Source organism: Leptidea sinapis, chromosome 16 (assembly GCF_905404315.1).
Source record: "Leptidea sinapis chromosome 16, ilLepSina1.1, whole genome shotgun sequence".
Taxonomy (NCBI): domain Eukaryota; kingdom Metazoa; phylum Arthropoda; class Insecta; order Lepidoptera; family Pieridae; genus Leptidea; species Leptidea sinapis.
The window spans coordinates 11,743,170-11,763,793 of record NC_066280.1 but is presented as its reverse complement, the minus strand read 5'-3'; the positions used below and the strand labels follow the sequence as shown (position 1 = coordinate 11,763,793).

The window sequence follows — 20,624 nt, the reverse complement described above, 5'->3', positions numbered from 1 at the left end:
CCACAGCAGGTTTAATTTGGTTGTTTCATTTCATGGGCGACCTTCCTCGCCCTCTGGTGCCCTCCACTTTGCCCTGCACGACAAGGAGCTCAATGGACTCACTCTCGCGCCGGGAGATGTGTCCGCAGAATGCGACTCTGTACTAACACCGAAAGGTGTTGTTTTATGCCAAGTTCTTGAAGAATGGAGACGTTGGTGACTCCAGACACTAGGCAAGGGCTAAGGAGTTTCGTCCGGAAACAATTTCACGGTATTGGGTTTTCTTAAGTGATTAACGTGGAAATTTGAGTCTTCTGAGGGTTAAGCTGAACAAGGTTCATTTAACACCATCCCATGAGCTCTAAAAGAGAGGTCGCTAAACATTCTTGTTATCCACCCCCGAGTTAAACATTTCTTCACGTGTGGCACAAGATCAGCATCCGTCATATATGATTGGTATACCAAAGGGAGGTTTTTGCACAAGATACCAGATTAATGGGTATTACATATTATTACACAAATATTTATCAAACATAACGCAACCAATTGGTAAAAAAAACGACACAATTTTCAGTGGCACACGTGGTTGCTAACATAAGCAAGCATAAGCGAAGAGGCTCTATGAGAAAGCTCATGGTCGCTCAGAGGGCAATGGAGGGGGCTATGTTCAGAGTTTCCCTGTGAGATTAAATCAAAAATGAGGAGATTCGTAGGAGAACCAAAGTCACTGACATAGCCCAAATGATTGCGAAACTGAAGTGACAGTGGGCAGGGCACATAGTTTGACGGACAAATAGCCGTTGGGGCAGTAAAATCCTCGAATGGCGACCACGTACCGGATCCGGTCAAGATCGCTGGAATACGTTGGATGAGGGTAGCGCAGGACCGATCGTCGTGGAGATCTTTGGGGTGGCCTTTGTCCAGTAGTGGACGTCTTCCGGCTGATGATCAGATCAGATTAGTGCTTATCATCAGATAAGCACTAATTGATTTTTTTTATTGTACACAGTACAAAGAGCGCGTCATCGAACTAAACAATCTCTATCTGCAAGGAAGTTGGAAGTGTGTAATTGCTTACGATGTTTTGACGGACAAGTTGACAGGCAAACATATCTAAATACGAGACATGTTTATTGTAAAATATTTAGTGACATTCACACAATAACAGCGTACAGTGTTTAGTCTGTCCGACTTCGAACAATGAGTTCAGTTTCGCTGAGACTAAATTTTTTTCTTGAATTCGCATTTTATTATTATATTTTTCAAATATCATCATGCACTTTGCACTTTAAACGAATTTTCTTCTAATTCATTTCATTCAAACAATTTAGTGGAATAATCACATACTTATTTGCATTTTTATTTTATTTTATTGCGCGACCATGGGTACTTACTCTTGACGTGTTTGCAAAACTATAAATGTCACCGCTCCCGTTAGAATGTCTTAAAATTATTATTATAATATGTGAAAATATTATAAAATAACAAAAAAATAAGGGAAATATTTTTTTTTTTCGAGTAAACATACAGTTAGCGACAGCGGGCGACGTGGCGCGGGGGATGGATGCATTAAGCGAGTCGCGACCATAAACTCAGTTTATACTTTATGGTCGCGACTCATCATCAATTTTAGAGTCGAAAGTCTATGATTTTTGCATTGGTTCAAATTTGGTTTAGGTGCACATCTGTCTTAGCACAATCTATATATATATAAAAATGAATTGCTGTTCGTTAGTCTCGCTAAAACTCGAGAACGGCTGGACCTATTTGGCTAATTTTGGTCTTGAATTATTTGTGGAAGTCCAGAGAAGGTTTAAAAGGTGAATAAATAGGAAAATGCTGCTAAATTAAATAAAAACAACAAATTTGTTTTTCCTTTGATGTGTCCATACATAATTTCTATGAGAGAATTTATTGACGCACGGTTTGACAGTTCTGCTGTAAAACAATTTTCATTACGACAGCAGGGTGCATATTTTACGAAGTAATTTTTGATGTTATGATATATTATTGACAAATTCATATAAAAACATTATTTTATTTATTATATACAGAACAACGTCTGTCGGGTCAGCTAGTAACTTATTTATATTATATTGAAACACGACTCATATATTGGATGTAGAACCTTATAAACTATGTATATTACAGCCGTTGTAAAATACTCTATTTGATTGAAAAGAGTGGCCGTTGAGTTGCTTGTATTTATTTCTCATGAACTTTTTACGAAGATAATATGGTAAATTCAGTAATTTAAAAAAAATTGTTGTGACAATACAAAAGCGCTTAGTACAAGCTAATCTGAATAAATTTTATTTGACTTTCAACTAGGACATAAGAGAGGTGAAATAATCATAAGTTAGCATCAAATTTATTATACTAACTCATTAGAATTATAATTTTTTAATAATATTGTTGAAGGATGTATCATTGTATTATTATTTACTATTTATTTATTTATTTAAGACAATAAAAGGTCCATATATAAATGTTAGTGAAATAGTCTTAACCTATGTTAGGAATACAATAATAAATTACATATATGTTAGTAACAAGCTTATTCTATATTAGTTGATATAATCTCTCCGCTCCCTATCAATGTCACAATTATCCTTCATGTCTGCTGTAACCACATGACCCAGGTATGTGAACTTGTGCACCCTCACCAGCTCTGCACCGTACAAATTCCGCCTGCCGCAAAGACCATGAGCATGCTTTTTTTTACATTATATTTAAGTCCATGCTTTTCTGCATAGTCTTCACACACACGCAGCAAATCTCCCAGCGCGCAGACCGATGGGCTCAGCAGCACCATATCATCCGCGTAACTGATGTTATTAATCATTTGATTATCAATCGAACATCCCGCATGCATGCTGCTGAGCCCCTCGATCAGCTCGTTCACGTAGAGGCTGAAAAGCTTCGGTGAGCTCCGCCCACCTTGCCTGACTCCGCATTCCAGCCTATACGTGTCCGAGTATACCCCCGCCCACTTTATCTGGTTATCCTGATTTGTATACCAGTGCCTGAATGTATCTATGAGTTCCTGAGGCAAGCCAGTGCGTCTAAGCTTGTCCCAGAGTATCGGGTATGAAACCAGATCAAAGGCCTTTGACAGATCCAAGAAGCAGGCGTACACTGGTGTTTTCCTGCTTGTATAGTACTTGACGGTCTCCTTTAATGTCAGCACTGCACTCTCGGTAGACTGTCCCGCTCTAAACCCAAACTGTGCATCATGTAGATCTAGGTATTGATCTAATTGTCTATCCAGGAGGCCGTCAAGTACCTTTGCTGTTATGGTAGCTAACGAAATCGGCCTATAGTTTTTGACATCTGTAACGTCTCCCGTTCTGTCTTTCACAACTGGCACCACCACATTCCTCATCAATTCATCTGGGAAGGAATGGACCATGCATATGTTATACAGCAGACATAAAACTCTAGGCAAGTGCTCACCTGCATATTAAATAAATAACCTGCATTATAAAATAAATATTTTTTTTAAATAAACCTTGGCTAAATAACTAAAATTCGCGAGTGACGCGTATGATCGGGCGGTCGTGTGCCCTTAATGTCAGGCAGGCATCACGTTTTTTTCACTTGCTTTGTAGAAAAATGTTTCACTAGGTTTCTGTAGCGCTATAAAGAGATAGAGCGGCGCATGCGCAGACCGTCACTCGCAATATTTGGGGGGTAGTATGCAACTATTTAATACATACCGGTGTTTATGTTGTGTTTAGGTAAGTATCTGTACTTGATAATAATTGTATAGAACCGAGATTGGTAGCATGCAGCTGTACGTGCCCTAATCTACTATAGATAGTTTCGAGGCTGGACACTTGACCTCACGTGGACGTGCATAGACTAACTAAACTTTCGATCGATCTCGTTGTACCTACCTGCTAACAACACGGCAACATTTACATGGAAATATGATGTAACTCTGTATCACGTATGTATGTCTAAAGTGTTAGTATTTTTTTTAAGTCTCTGAGGTGTCCCCGATTTTCCCGAATTTGATTTATTTCATTCTAGAAAATAATCTTTAAATAATCATTTTAAGATAAAACCAATAAAGAAATTCAAAACAGATTTATAATAGCTGTAAAACAAACAAACAAACGGTCCAAAAAACGGAGCAAAGTTTTCCATAAGAAATAAAATGCCTATAGAAAAGATGTTTCCTACACAAATTATCTTGTCCCAAACTAGACAGACATAGCTCTTGTACTATGGTTGCAAGACAACAAAAAAATGATATTAGAAACCTTTATATCATTTTTGAAGACCTATTCATAAATATATATGGGTTTGATAAAAAAAATTGAGTTTCAGTATTAATTATGCGGTCGCCCAAAATTTTTTTTTTCTATTTTTGTGTGACCATCTTAATGCGGTTCACAGAATACATCCACCTACTAAGTTTCAAGTTAGTTATATATTCTTATAGTTAGTAGTAGTTTATAGTTCTTATAGTTTCGGAAAAAACTGGCTGTGACATACGGACGGACAGACAGGAGACATGATGAATCTAAGGGTTCCGTTTTTTGCCATTTCGCTACTTAACCCTAAAAAACCGTAGGATAGGCTTTATTGTGCGGTGTTTCGAGGACGATACGACATGGGTACCTTGGAAAAAAGCACGTGCAATTTCTGCGACAATGCTCCTTGATTTCCATGTTATTGCAATACCAGATAATGTGGGTGGCGGTGATCACTTAACATCAGATGACTTGTACACTTGTCCTCATCTTCCATAAAAAAAGCGTAATGTTTTTATATTTAGTGTGGAATGCCTACCGTACTCGATTACTAGTCTTGTGGTTTGTTTTTTCTAATTTATAAGTTATACACTTATTTTTTAACTTACTTGTGAAAGGTTAATTATAAAATGGAGGTAGAACCAACAGCAATAATTTTGTTTACCGGTACACTTATCGAGAGTTTTCTTGTCATCGAGTATATTTAAAAAATGATTTCAATCCATAGATTATATATTATCCCACTGACTATAGTAAATTGGTAATGCAATTCGTCCAGCGAGACCAAAATCTGATTGCTTGTGTCAGTGTGAAACGTCTATGTATGCATTGTAAGTGTTGGGTAACTAGTGGTGGAAATATATCGATACCGTTAAAAATAAAGACAGATATAATTAATATCTGCATGGTATGTTTTTTCACTTAGTGACGTGAAAATATTATAATCACTGTTGATTTAATACACTACTGATGCAAATCTTTAATAGGAGCAGTCCAAAAATGAAAAACGCCAATGCGCATTTTTTTTATGAAAATAAGAGATGAGACGAGCAGGACATTCATCTAATGGTCAGTGCCGCTGAACCCAAAATTCCTGAGCGGCACCACAATTGCGCTCGTCACCTTGAGACATAACATGTAAAGTCTCATTTGCTCAGTAATTTCACTATCTACGGCGCCCTTCAGACCGAAACACAATAATGTTTACACATTACTGCTTCACGGCAGTAATAGGCGCTGTTGTGGTAACTATAATATATCCGGCTGTGCAAAGGAGCCTCCCACTGGTATGGTAGGCTCATTTCTATTATCTACCTACAGGGCCAGAACGCAGGACTGAAATTAATCGCGTATAGATTTCAAATTATTGAATAATCAACGATCAAGAAGAAGACAAGAATAATTGAATCACGTCAAAATGCGAATAATCACCACCATCACGTTGATGTACGGCATTACACTACCGCGCGTTTCACCAGAAACTAACCACGCACGGCCACTTTGTGGTTTCATCTGCCGGCTCCATTCTATGTGTCATGTGCTTTTAATTTCACCGACACCCAACACAACCTGTCTGTTAATTTATTATTCAATAGGATTTCTTCTATATAATTGAGTGCGAGCAAGACTTACATACTAATGCTAATACTGCTTCCTAGGTACGTCTTACATACCTAGTTAGAGTCCGAACCCGAGACGCGACATTTACCCAACTGCATCTATATATTCTAGTTTCCTACTCAATGTTCTAGATAAAATGAACTCCTTGGCTTGGATGCTTCAACGAAAAAACATTATACCAGCGTTTTCTTATTTTTATATATAAGAAATGTACCTGGGTACCAACTTAATATGCTAAGCTTTCAAAAACCAGTAAAATTCTCACCTTCAAGCTCCAACGCTTAAAATATGGGTAGGTACATAGTTACTAGACCATTCTTTCCGGTTCTAATATATTTTTTCCTCACATAACTAAGTGACCTATTATTTGAAAGCGGAAAACAAGGGAAAATCTATTCACGATGGTCACTGAATTGCGTCCACTCATCCAGTGGAGGTTGTATTGTTTTGTTCAAACATCAGCAAAACGTTCAGCATCTGTTGACGATCGTCAGTCGCACCGCGGCATTCACGATCTTGACATTTGTTTGACGTACGCGTTCGCGCTCGTATTTGCTTCGCGCGGAGATGTCATCGCATAATAATATAATTAGCGAAAACTATCAAAACGATACAAAGTTACACAGTTTAAGTGCGGCGTTTGCGGATAAAACTCTTGCGCCGATTAATGGAAGGTATCGGTCGAAAAGTTTATCTAGTGATAAGTTAAATAAAGATAATAATGACCGTGCAGCAATACTTGAAGATGTTGATGTAGAGTATTTAACTGAGAAGTCAGAAACCCCAGGTTGTTTAGTAAAGAAAGTTATGGAGCAAGGCACACCAACAGTTGATGGGTTCGTATCAAAATTATTATAATGTACCTAATGGTTTTTAATTATGTATGATGGGTAGAAGGATGTTATACGATTTAAAAACATCAACTGTGGCCTGTGATTCAACACATATTTAATTGTAAATATTAAAGTTGAAGCCGCAAGATTGGATCGAGCTGTAGCTACATGTATAGATGAACGATTAATAAGTAGGTAGTTAGTCAATAGTTAAGTCTAGTTGGTAAGTGCCTAATATTTATGTCCTATATTTTTAATGTTTGATTCAATTTTATAGCCATGCTCAGAAAACAGTCAATCTTTTAACTTGCTAGTTTGAAGATCAGATAAAATAAAAGTCTTAGGTTTGTCAATTCTAATTCCAATATAATTTTAATTTCGAGGTTTGTTTATTATTCATGATTATTAATAATATATTCTATATTATATTAGTGATTATACTTGTAAATACTTTTGTCAGTTAATTTATTATAATCATGTACTTATTATCTTTAATGTTGACTAGTTTAAAATTAATAAACTAAATTATTAATAAATGAAACCCACCATAACTTCATTTTTAACTTTTCTTACATGAATTAGAAACCTAATTAAAACCATACAAATAATGACACTGAATGATTGTATTAAGTAATACATTATGAAGTAAAAATTGTTTTTTTTTTATATAGTAATTAATAGATTAGTTCCTTAAATAAATTCAAGTTCAGTAAATTCCCAAAAAAGGCAGAAATATATAAAAAGTAAACCATAAACAATAATTACAAAGTGTGTTGCACCAGATAAGAAGTACTTAACACTGGTTGAGCCCATTCATGAACCCGCAGATATCATTATACAGTGTTATCTATTCAATTAGATATTATTTAAGAGCTCTTTATGTAATAGAAAACTGATGTGGCTACTTAAAGAGCCATATTGCTTTATTTAATTTAAATTTTTGTGACATGTAATTTAAATAATATTATGACCAAATTGAGTGTATAATGTGCCCCCGTACTAAATGATGACCTGGCATTGGGGGAAAGGTCATCTTATGATGAGCCAGTAAAAAAGTCAGTGTTTGATACACAGTAGTACATGAGTACCAACAATTTTATAAAAAAATTAAAAATATGCTACTTGGAGTGGAATTTTTTGCATTGTGACTAGACTTTTGAATTGTTTGTAGGTTTTAATGCTGTTGCATCCTCACAAACACCGAAACTAAAAATTGTCAGGTTAAAATCAGTCAAAAAACCGACCAATAATGAATAAAGTGAAATAATTATTGTTAATAAAAAAAAGGTGGTGTCACAGGTCTCACTATCTGTTTCTTTCGAATAGCATAAAGTACTATTACTATCTCTTTCTAACTATAAAAACTTATTTTAGTCAAACAACTGCTCACTCCATTTGCTTTTCTTAAGCCTTCATATCAACGATACTATTTTATGAAATGGGTCATCTTTTTTTGTCTGTCGGAAAAAATAAAATATTATTATATAACAGAAGATGTACCTACATGTAATAGTATTTTAGAATCTTGATGAAATCAACCATCTTTCGGCTTATGTTAGCTCAGGTTAGTGAATTACTTATTTTTTTAGCATGAGTAGTCAAAGATATGGGATAGTAAATTTAAAGCACATTAATATTGAGGGTCACCAGCTGATCAACCACTGACAGTACTGTTTCCGTCATGACCGACAGGCTGCCGATCTTCTGGAATATCTAAACATGTAGATGGGCAGCAGCTGTTGATAGCCATGGAGAGGGTCTGACAGTTAGTCTGGACTAGCTAAAGCGCTACTTACGAAACTTCTGTCATTTGGGTTTCTCATGGGTTTTTGCAAATGTACCTCATGTTCTCTCACCGGGCACAGCATATAGTTCGTTTTCGGTACCAGTCTCTCTCGGCAATTCGTGGACCATTGCTGGAAGTGTATGTCTTATCAAATCCCCTTTTAAGAAGACTATGGAATGAAGTAATATGAACCTGATTTAACCCGGAAGACTGAAGCTTGCGTGTTGAACACCCAAAATGACATCCATATTTTGTCGTATTTCCACTCTTGGACAAGACTCCTCGTGGTTTGCCTCAGCTTACCAGTTGCTATTTCTGCCGTGAAGCAGTAATGTGTAAGCATTATTGTGTTTCGGTGTGAAGGGCGCCGTAGATTGTGAAATTACTGGGCAAATGAGACTTAACATCTTATGGCTCAAGGTGACGAGCGCAATTGTATTGCCGCTCAGAATTTTTGGGTTTTTCACGGATCCTGAGCGGCACCGCATTGTAATGAACGTCCTGTTCGTCTCGTCCCTTATTGTCATAAAAAAAGCTATTTATCAGAATACTGGTTGAAATCTCGATGATAAAGCCACTTTGGCTTCAGGCTTGACAGGGTGTATCACTTACCATCAAGTAATTCTGTACTCGTATCATCACTTTTTACCCTTTGTAAAAAAAAATCGGTACTTCCGATTTAATCGAGTATCTAACTACTTTTAGTATTAACAGCTGTGAAAAGGATTTGATGCAACAAAATAAAACAAATATTATCTACTGATGTGAAAACACTATTGTTCGGTAATTAAGTTTCTCTTTATCTTGCGGAAATGACTCATTTTGACGAAAAACATATGGATGTTCCATGAACGGAAATCCATAATTATCCAAAAGTTATGAGTTTTTGTTAGTGTTAATTCCGCCAATACTTGTCGTTAAACAATTCGTCACGTGTTTCGCCTCTACACGAAGCATCCACAGGACATGTTGACTCGCCAAACACTGGCACGAGACTGAGTCTCTGAGTCTCGTGCGAGTTTGGATAAGAAACATATGGTAATTTCAATTCACTTTATCCTTTATTTACTTACTAAAAGTTACAAACAATAAAATAAAAAAATAATATCGAGTGTGGCCTCCACTGGCCGAAATAACTGCTGAAATTCTTCGTGGCATCCTTTAGACGAGGATTTTATGAGTTCTTACGTATACGCTCCCATTCGGTCGTAATAGCAATTTTAAGTTCTCGGATGTTTTGTGGAGCTGGGTGTCTGACAGCTCTAAAAAGTCGTTTTAGAAAGTTCCATAGATGCTCAATGGGTATGGTATGGTATAGGGGCTCCTGTTTCCGCAATTAAACAACTAGCATGGGTCCATTTTGCGTGCAGTAATGGCCAGTTACTCCAACCAGCCCAGCTCCTTCCAGAAGTTCAGAACATTCCTGGGGTGTTCACAGACTTCTTGGAGCGACCTCGTATTGGTTAAGGTTTTTGCCCGTTGGTTGGCCACCCCCGCGCATTCCAGGATTACGTGAGCGACCGTTTCGTCTTCGGTCAGACAGCCTCTGCACTTAGGACTGTCCGTTACGCCGATTGTGAAAAGGTGTTTGTTTAGTAATGTGTGACCCGTTAGGGTGCCCACCATTATACGGATGTCATGTCTGTTGAGGCTGATAAGACTACGTGTCAGTTTGGGCGTTAGTGCAGGTATCGCCTCCTTCGACTGTCTACAGCTTGAGAAATTCATCCATCGGGTGTTTTTTTTTATGGAATAGGAGGACCAACGAGCGTACGGGTCACCTGTTGTTAAGTGATCACCACAATCTCTTGCAACACCAGAGGAATCACAGGAGCGTTGCCGGCCTTTAAGGAAGGTGTGCGCGCTTTTTTTGAAGGTTCCCATGTCGTATCGTCCCTGAAACACCGCACAAGGAAGCTCATTCCACAGCTTTGTAGTACGTGGAAGAAAGTTCCTTGAAAACCGCTCTGTGGAGGACCGCCACACATCCAGATGGTGAGGATGATATCCTAACTTGTGGCGTGTCGTGCGAAGGTGGAATTCGGCGGCAGGAATCAGGTTAAACAGCTCTTCGGAACACTCCCCGTGATAAATGCGGTAGAATGTTGTGTAGGTCGTTGGTGAGAGAGCGCATTTGGCTGAAGGGCAGTGGCAGAAGTGGCAATGGACCAGTCACTATATATATTTGCCGATGCCCGCCTTGCAAGCTCATCCGCTGCATCATTTCCCAACGAACCGCTATGTCCCTTGATCCATTGCAGAGTTACCCGGTTATAAGAGGCAACTTGCTCCAGGGTTTGGTGACATTCGTGTATTAGTGCTGAGTTGTATGTGGTATCCTTCAGCGCTGTTAGTACCGCCATACTGTCCGAAAAAAATCTGATGCTGTGGCCATGTACCTTCCTTCTTAATATAGCGCTGGCGGCTTCCTTGATGGCTACGCACTCACATTGGAAGATGGAGCTGTGTGTGCCTAAGGGTATGGAAATGTGTATGTTTAGTTCCTGTGAGAATATGCCGGCACCAGTTCCAGTAGCCATTTTCGAGCCGTCTGTGTAAATTCTTAATTCGTTTACACCTGACTGGTCAGCATCTTTCTCATATAGCTGTATGTGATAGTTTTTATGGAAGGTATGTGTTTTAGGTATCTTAACGCATAGTGCCTCACAGAGTGGATAAATCTTTGTTACCCTATTCCAGAGATTATCTGTTAAGCAGTCTTCATTCTTCCATACACCCATGCTCAATGGGATTGAGATTGGAACTTCCTTGTGACCAATCTAAATCAACTCAACTTATTGGCGGATCCCAACTCAACTTATTTTTTTTAATGAAAATCAGGGACGAGACGAGTAGGACGTTCAGCTGATGTTAATTGATGCGCCCTGCCCATTACAATGCAGTGTCGCTCAGGATTCTTGAAAAACCCCAAAAATTCTGAGTGGCACTACAATATTTTTAAATAACTTTGAAATTTGGAACATTTTATTGCGCGCGATTACTTTTTAATATGTAGTCTACTGTTTTTAATTAATTGTGCATATAAAACCTTTTTTGTTTAAGATTTCCACAGTTGTACAGAAAGTTTTGAGTGGCCCTCTTTTTGCAATTAGGTTTATTATTCAACTAGCTTTTACCCGCGACTTCGTCCGCGTTGAATAGTAACTTTAGGCAATTTTTTTTATCTTTTAGGATACTTTTCAAATAATACACATACAAACTGCTTTTTCCGCTGCTGTATATGATACCTACAGCGCATATACCTTATCATTGTGGGCAGTGTCTTTAATAGTATTTCCCTGTGAACTTTAATCTCCTATTTCATCCCCATGTAGGTCAAAGTTTCGAAAATGCTCGAACAAATGTTTATCTTATCAAGTGCCTAAATACAAAGTTTCGTGGTTTTATCTTCGATAATGACGAATTTCCATACAAACTGCCATCTCCTACTTCAACCCCTCCATTTATTTTGTTTGCAATAAAAGGTAGCTTAAGTCCTTTTTCAAGCTCTAGTCTATATCTGTACTAAATTTTATCAAAATCCGTTCTGTAGTTTAGGAGTGAATGCGTAACATACAAACTAACATTCACATTTATCAAATTAGTAGATTTGTTCATTATTACATCCAGCCCATTACTGTGAATCAGTATTTATAAATTCGATAACGATGCGTAACATGATCGTAGTTGGCCTCATGTTGGCGAATCATAACAGAGATTGTTAGCAGTTGTGTGCGGCTACTGCCTACTATAGTTGACAACCGGCGAAGAATCCACTGTGTCAATATAATATAAGGCCCGGTGTCCACCGAAGCGGAGACGAGAGATGTTTTCAACGATATTCAAATACAATTATTGGAACGAAATTCCTTACGGCAGGCTTGGAGGGGATAGGGATTTTGCTGCGCGACCGACCTGAAAAAAATGTGATAGTAAAACCGTAAGAAAAAGTCCGTGGACAAAAGTGCGTGGAATAAAACCGTTAAATGAGACGTGCGCAGGCGCGACAGTCGCATACATGACACACATAAAATAAAGAGACATAATATTTTGTTATTTTAGTTGATAATTTGAATTACGATGTTTTTTTATTTTAAGTAATTTATTATTTCCTAAAATACTGAATTTCCTAAATACTTTCTTGTACTTAAATAAAAACTAATCAGCAAAATTTAAGAGAAAAATCAAGAAAACCTACATAAAATTGAGCACGATTTTTTTTGCAATTTGTGTCGATTCTACATTAGCTTAAGGAACTTCTTTCCTACCTGGTATCCCACGACACCACATCATTTTTTTTTTATTCAAAATAGGATGTGACATCACTTATTGAAAGTCAAAAACTACCACCCATTCCAAAACGAATGCCTCAGACCTGAGAAGAATAGGCGCAACAAACTCAGCGGGCTTTATTTTTTCATCAAAAAAATATGTTTACAAAGTAATATTGTACAATTAAACTTATTATTTAATAGCCTGAGGGTGATCGCTTCATTCTCAATCTGTGGTATCATTAAGAAAGTCATCTATGTTATAGTAAACGTTACCACACAAACGTTTTTTAAAAATTCTTTTGAATAACGTAATACTTTTGTTTTGAATATTTTCTGGGATCTTGTTGTAAAAGCATATACATCGCCCCACAGAAGACTTACTAACTCGACTTAGCCGAGTAGGAGGCATTTTAAGTTTATGTCTGTTGCTGGGTGTTAACATTATGTTAATGACAGTTTCTAGCAAATTCACTTATGTGCCTATGATTAACATTACATTATCAAGACTATATATTCGATCAGATTTCGTTATTTCCACATCTCCACTCCGCTTAGCTTCGGTGGAAATGGATCAAGGGGAGAGGAGAGGAGATGTTTCATTTTTCTATAGAATTTCGTGCCGCGTCGAGCGATAAGCGGCGGGCGGAGCAGAGATACATGTAGGCGATCGGCTTGGCGGCTTTTTTTTGGAGAGAAGGAACATACATTTACGCACTGAAAACCCCGAATCGGGACCCATATATCGGACTCGTGCTGTCAGCCCTGAAGGCTTTTATAGCGACCGCAACAATCGCGGGTGCATCTCCTAAGGGGACTCGAACCTTGGACCGGCTGTGTGCTTGTGGGAAGGAGAGAGGCCGGACGGCCTGCGCTTGAGCGCCCTTTTCCCCGCTGCCTTCTCCTCGGGCCTCGCACACCCGAAAGCGTTGCTAGAAACACAGCTCACATCTCCTCTCCGCTTTGGTGGAAACCGGGCTTTACCCATTAAAGGCAGGCGTTAAGTGATAACACTGTTTGTTTTGACTGTCGCGCCGCCTATCGATACCTTATCAAATCTGTTTGTGGCCGGAGACAAACACAACTTCGAAAATACGTTGCGGATTCGGTTAAACGTTACCCCAATATTTAAAGATTATTTGGTGTGCCGAGTTGATTTCGGGGGACTAGCTAACGCACAAATAGACAAACCAGAATCGGTCATTCTTTATCGGACTTGGGTTTATAAGATAGAGCTCACTGACTGACAGAGAGGCCAGTGTAAGGCTCCTTTGCACAGGATGCTGGCTAGATTATGGGTACCACAACGGCGTGTGTGTGTATCATATTATGATCAGCCGCATGCAAGCTATCGCATTACTGAGGACAATGTTGATCGGAATAAAAGAGTCTAGTCACGGCCCTAAAATCAGAGGCATTATATTGGTGGGGAACACCCTAGATCGCATAGTGCGTAGGTAATCGTAATTATTATTATAAACCCTAACTGAGAAAATGGTTCAGGCGAGCTCACGATTTAGGGCCGATTATCGTCTAGGGATCGTCAGCGCGTGTGTAGCAAAATCGGGTCCGATTTCACCAGTTAGAGGCTTCTTTGCACAGGGTGCCGTCTAGATTATGGATTCTTATTCTGATTTTAGACAATTGCTAATATTACCTGCTGCATCACGTGGTTGAACATTATTGTCCTCGAGTGTCGTTTATCATGCATTGTGTGGATGTTCAATGATCAACTGCCACACAATGTGGAGATTTTACGGATATTTGTTTCTCTGAAGCATGTTCTAAATGTCCACGTCCTAATTAATGTTAATTTAATAGTACAATACGGCAACAATGAAATTATTAATTTTATTCCGTTGACGTTCTCCGAAGTACTTACCTATCTATAGTTGGTAACAGTGACTGATAGATATTTTGAACTAGAATGAAAGATATATAAATAAAACACCTCTAAAGGATTAAAACGCGTGTAATTGTAACTGTATTTTAATAGTAATAATAAATCTTTATTTGTTGCAAAAAAAATACATTTTTGCTTAAAATTACCCTCGACCCCCAAACTAGGACAGCCCGTGACATGGGGGTCAGTCTCTTCCCAGTTGTGCATTGTAAAATGTCAAATAACAAACATCAACATATTTTAAGGTCTAACAGTGGAAGTTATGCAACAAATTATGAACACCAAAACTATTTTATATTATATATTTTAAGGGCGTGTGTTGTGTGTTTGTTTGTGTATGTGTATGTGTGTGTGTGTATGTGTGTGAGTATGTGTTATTACAATAGATTTTTTATTGTCCCCCTGAAAATGAGATCTGGTAAGGTCTTGAAACGTCGGGTTAACTATAATAATATGATAATGTTATGTATGTACATTGGCACATAAGTGAATTTGCCAGAAACTGTCATAACCATAATGTTAACACCAGGAACAGAATAAGCTTATAATGCCTACGACTCGGCTAAGTCGAGTTAGTAAGTATTTTGTGGGGCGATGTATATGCTTTTACAACAAAATCCTAGAAAATGTTCCAAACAAAAGTATTACGTTATTTAAAAGAATTGTTAAAAAACGTTTGTGTGGTAAAGGTTACTATAACATAAATGACTTTCTTAATGATACCACAGATTGGGAATGGAGCGACCGGCTATTAAATAATAAGTTTAATTGTACAATAATATGTTAACATAATATTTTTTGTTAAAAAAAAAAGCCCGCTGAGTTTGTTTGTTTGTACAGAGGTTGATACATTTAGAATAAGTTTAGATCTGCATTGTAATCGTTATTAGTTTGCCCTCTTTACTATGTACACCCTAAGGTGTAAGGTGGGAACCTTACACCTTAGGGAGATGGGAATGACTGAAAACCAGCGCTGCATGAAAATATTATTTCAAGCAGCATAAGCTGAGCCTACTCCCTTTTGTCTTAATGTATATTTGTAATAAGCTGATATTGTGTCCTTAAATTAAGTTCAAAGCAAAATATTTTATTATTATTATTATTCTTGCGCCCATTCTTCTCAGGTCTGAGGCATTCATTTTGGAATGGGTGGTAGTTTTTTAGACTTTCAATAAGTGATGTCACATCTAATTTTGAATAAAAATATTTGAATTTGAATAAAAATGTAACTTTAACGCAAAAATCATATGTAAAAACAAACTTACAATCACACCCGTATTAATTCTTTAAAAAGTGTTTTATTTAAAAGTATAACACTCGCAGTAATGAAAGAAAATACCAGATTTAAATATTTTGTATACATCGAGGTAGCGCAAACAGTAGTGAACTCAATTTTAGGGTTCCATAATATACTCGGACGGGAAACCAAAGTTTTGCGTATTCTTAAAAATCCGCTATCCGTCCGTCAGTGGACTGTATCTCCGCTCTATCGCTGCCAGCTTTTGTGGAAGAAATAAAATATTACTAACATTTCAGAGGGTTAATAAAGGATACAAAATAAAAGACGTTTGGCACTCGGGACTGCCGCGGTAAAGCTATTGCATAGCATTTTTTATCAGCTTATGCAATAATAATTATTTATTTATTTTATTTATGCAGTATTTTTTTTGATAAAATTAATTAAAAAAAAAGCAAACGGGAAGTGAGTAAAATTTTACTTGCAAGATCTGATAACAGACAGACAACGGGACAGGTGAAACTAAATAATGCTTGCTAATGCTTGTCATAATAATAATAAAAATTAAAAAAACGTGATAAAAAAAATAAAGAAATTAAAAAAAAATCAAGATGTACCCCAGGCTCAAGCCTGGGGTCTTCTGCACAATAAGCATACGTAATAACCGCTGTTCCACGGCAACTGACGTGACTGACGACGGAGGCAAAATATCTATATAGATCTAGTAAGTAAGTGTTAAGTTATTTTCGTTACGGAATTTCTGGATTAGGTCTCCACACTCAAGGCCCGCGATAGAAGCTATGCAATAGCTTAATAATGAAAAAGAGGTGCATAATATTAAATAAAATAATCTTCATTTTACAATATTCATAATTTCTCACCATCGCATCGGTAGCCGAAAGGCAAACCGACCGAAGCCGGCTAGATTATGGGTACCACAACGGCGTCTAATCTATGAAGCAGGTATAATGCGTGATATTGTGTTTCGGTCTGAAGGGCGCCGTAGCTAGTGAAATTACTGGGCAAATGAGTCTTAAGATCTCGTATCTCAAGGTGACGCGCGCAATAGTAGTGCCGGTCAGAATTTTTGGGTTTTTCAAGAATCCTGAGTGGCACTACATTGTAACGGTTAGGCCGTATCAATTACCATCAGCTGAACATCCTGCTCGTCTCGTCCCTTATATTCACATACACAATGGAAAGGTTTGACCCCAGTTATTTCTCTGTATTTCCAAAGTTGAATTATTATTTGAAAGGAGTATTAATATTCGAAGAGAATGAGTTTTTTTTAAAAGAAATCTGAATTTTCGGAATAATATATTGCAAATGTATTATGCGATCAGTAAAATTAGTTTAAATGAAGGTTACCAGCAACATAAGCGTGTCTATTCTAATTGATTTTATATTTTATAGTAAGCCAGCCTGTAATTATTAGTAAGGCAGTTAAATTATTCTTGTTATTTCTGATAGATAGCCCATATCAGTCACTCAATACATTGTACCTATTGTTGATTTAGGGACAGATAGATGGAGCTACGACAAATACAAAGTGAAGGTTAAATTAACTGATGGATACTTATATTGCACAATATTTGTTATAATAAGTCGTGTGTCAAAACGGTGAATTCGTTTCTTCTCTTCAAAACTTCTCTTGATAGTTGTCTGTTTGTTGGGAAACAATTTTTGTTGCCATTTATCATGGCTGTCGGGAAGACAGTACGGCCTTCTCTCGGCTATAAAAGCAATGGAGAAGGCCTGGCAGTTTGTATGGATATGGAAAAGGCATTCGATATTATATGGAAAGGCGCTTCTCTCAAAACTACCATCATTAGGACTTCCCGAGATTTTATGCATCTCTGGGCATAGCATACATGTTGCTGTCGACGGATATTCTTCAAACCCGACCCCATGAACACTGGAGTACCCCAAGGCTATATTTTATCTCCTACACTGTTGCTTCTGCATATCAATGATGACGCTTCTAACATGTGTGGTTTTGCATATGACTGTACTAGAAATGAAACTTGTTCATATTAATCCCCAAAAGACTCAAGTTTGCTCGTGAACCACATAAAAAATCCCAGTCGTATCCCGCTTTTCGATAACACACCCCTAAATCCTAATGCCTCGCTTAATATTTGAATACCCACATCTTTTTACGTGGTTACGTTTATTGTTAAATATTAGCTTATAACGATGGTTTCGCAGCCATTATACGAAAAAGATGCGCATCAGAAAAGGCGTTGTAGCTAGTGAAATTAGTGGGCAAATGAGACTTAACAACTTATGTCTCAAGGTGACGAGCGCAGTTGAAGTGCCGCTCAGAAGTTTTGTGTTTTTCAAGGGTAGTAAGCGGCACTGCATTGTAAAGGGCGTATGAATTACCATCAGCTGAACCTCTTGCTCGTCTCGTCCCTTAGTGTCATAAAAAATATATAAGCTAATTACGTTTTTGAGGTATTCGATGGTGATTTTAATCGAGTACTCCGTCTATAAGTAAACAGTCCCAGAGCGTCCGTTATCACCAGTATTTGCATCTTATCAAATACTGTAAGTTGAGGAGCGCCGCGGCCTCGAGTCGGTAGCACTGCGCTAGTGTATGTCCTGGAGTTCCACCGGCTTCTAGTGCCGCCAGTGCTGCCTGCTGGTGTTTCGTGATGGATACTGCATGACCGTTGTCATCATGGCCGAAGACACCAAGCCGTTGTTGCTGTGAGTTTTTTTTTTCTGTACGTAGGCAAAGGTCATTATCTCCTGATCTCTAGCGTAGTGAGTAAACCGTACTCTGATTGCACGTGTTGGTTTTTTTTAATGAAAATAAGGGACGCGACGAAAAGGATGTTCAGCTGATGGTAATTGATACGCAATGCAGTGCCGCTCAGGATTATTTGAATAACGCAAGAATTCTGAGCGACACTACAATTGCGCTCGTCACCTTCAGACATAAGATCAGCCTAGCGAAACTCTCTTAGAAAAAAGCGATTCGCGCGATTGTATGAAACGTGCAGTCATTGATATATTGACACATGAGGCTTTAATCTTGTAAAAAACGGATATAGCCGAAATCCACTACGTTTTATGCAACTGTTCGCTTTCAAACTGATCCGCATTATACTTCGTAGCCAATCGCGATACAGTAATTACTACTATTTCAAACTTATGTCAATTCACTGCACGTTTCATACTAAACTAAATATCAATTCTTACTTATACAGTCCTGCCTCTTATAATGTAGTATTTAAATACTCTTTGCATAAGATGTTAAGTCTTGTTACTGTTTTCTTGTAAATCCACGGATAGAAACTATCGGTTGAGTCGTCGATTCGGAGGCAGGGATTTGCAAATACGTCGACGGCTAACCAAAAATCAACAGAGATTCCGAATTTTCCTATAAAAAGTAAAAACAAGTTTCACTTAAAGAAGGTTAGACTTAGAATACCGCAGATTATATTACCTAAAGACTCAATTTTGCCCGTGAACCACATAAAAAATCCCAGTCGTATCTTGCTTTTCGATAACACACCCCTAAATCCTAATATGCCTCGCTTAATATTTGAATACCCACATTTTTTACGTGGTTACGATTATTGTTAAATATAAGCTAATGACGATGGTTTCGCAGTATTTATACGAAAAAGATGCGCATCAAAAAAGGCGTTGTAGCTAGTGAAATTAGTGGGCAAATGAGACTTAACATCTTATGTCTTATAACTTATGGGCTGGGATTTGAAAATACTTCGACGGCTAACCAAAAATCAACAGAGATTCCGAATTTTCCTATAAAAAGTAAAAACACTTTCACTTAAATAAGGTTATACTTGGAATACCGCAGATTATATTATTGTTAGTATTATGATATTTTTTGAACGATTACTTACAAGCCTTTTCCCGCGTAAGCAACCATTAGATAGCGTTTCTTCTCTGTAAGAGCGCTATTGTGAGTGTATTAGTAGTACTTAAATGTTTTATTTTTTTTGGTAAATTTAATAACTGAGGCAAATCTCAAATTACTCATGTATACACTTTTGTAAACTTAGAAATAAAAAATTATTATACAAATAGTTGTATCTGTGAAGCGCTTCGCAGTAACGCGGTTTAATATATTTCATATAAATTGCTTTTGTATAGTGTAATATTATTTTAACGAGATGCGTAACTTCACCGATGCACGTGTTCATTGCACAGTTGCGTGTACAAGTTAAGAGTCCACGTGGCAGCCTGAACCAACAGTATCACTGCACTGTATATATAACTAGCTGACCCAACAGACTTTGTTCTGTACATATTAAATAAGATAGTGTTTTTTTATGAATTTGTCAATAATATTTAATAACATCAAGAAATATTTCGTAAAATATTCTCCCTGTTATTATAATGAAATTGTTTCACAGCAGAACTATCACACCGTGCGTAAATAAATTCTCTCATAGAAAATATGTCCATATCCTTATGTCCATACAAAACAAATATTGTAATTAAAAATAATTCTGGGTCCCAAATCGAAATAAAAAAAAAATCCTATCTCTCAAGTTGGACTAAAATGCACTCCATGAAGTAATGAATCCCCATTAAAATACGTTCATTAGTTTAGGACAGGGGTGCTCAAGCTTGAACTGCTGCCGATCTACCTCAAAATTGTTAGACTACGATCGATCGACTCTGAGAGGCTTCAAGTATGTGTGATGAAGGATTGTCGTCTAGGTAGAGTGTCACGATGACAAAGATATTAGTTT

General features: G+C 37.5%; 1 protein-coding gene and 1 long non-coding RNA gene across 5 annotated transcripts in view; one reads left to right on the top strand and one right to left on the bottom strand.

The window, feature by feature from the left end:
* The window catches only part of LOC126968782 (uncharacterized), a 559,194-nt gene that overhangs the window by 467,037 nt on the left and 71,533 nt on the right, over positions 1 to 20,624 (bottom strand). The window lies entirely within an intron of this gene.
* The window catches only part of LOC126968699 (zinc transporter 2-like), a 53,459-nt gene that overhangs the window by 914 nt on the left and 31,921 nt on the right, over positions 1 to 20,624 (top strand). For 2 of the 4 annotated variants that reach the window (XM_050813767.1, XM_050813766.1), the window contains exon 1: positions 6,372 to 6,697. The exons of 1 other annotated variant lie outside the window; for it this stretch is intronic. In XM_050813767.1, coding sequence (XP_050669724.1) covers positions 6,429 to 6,697 — 269 coding nt within the window. In that variant the 5' untranslated portion in view covers positions 6,372 to 6,428. Of the gene's footprint in view, positions 1 to 6,371; positions 6,698 to 18,494; positions 18,604 to 20,624 lie in introns of those variants that run through there. One more of the 4 variants, XM_050813768.1, reaches the window with a different exon arrangement.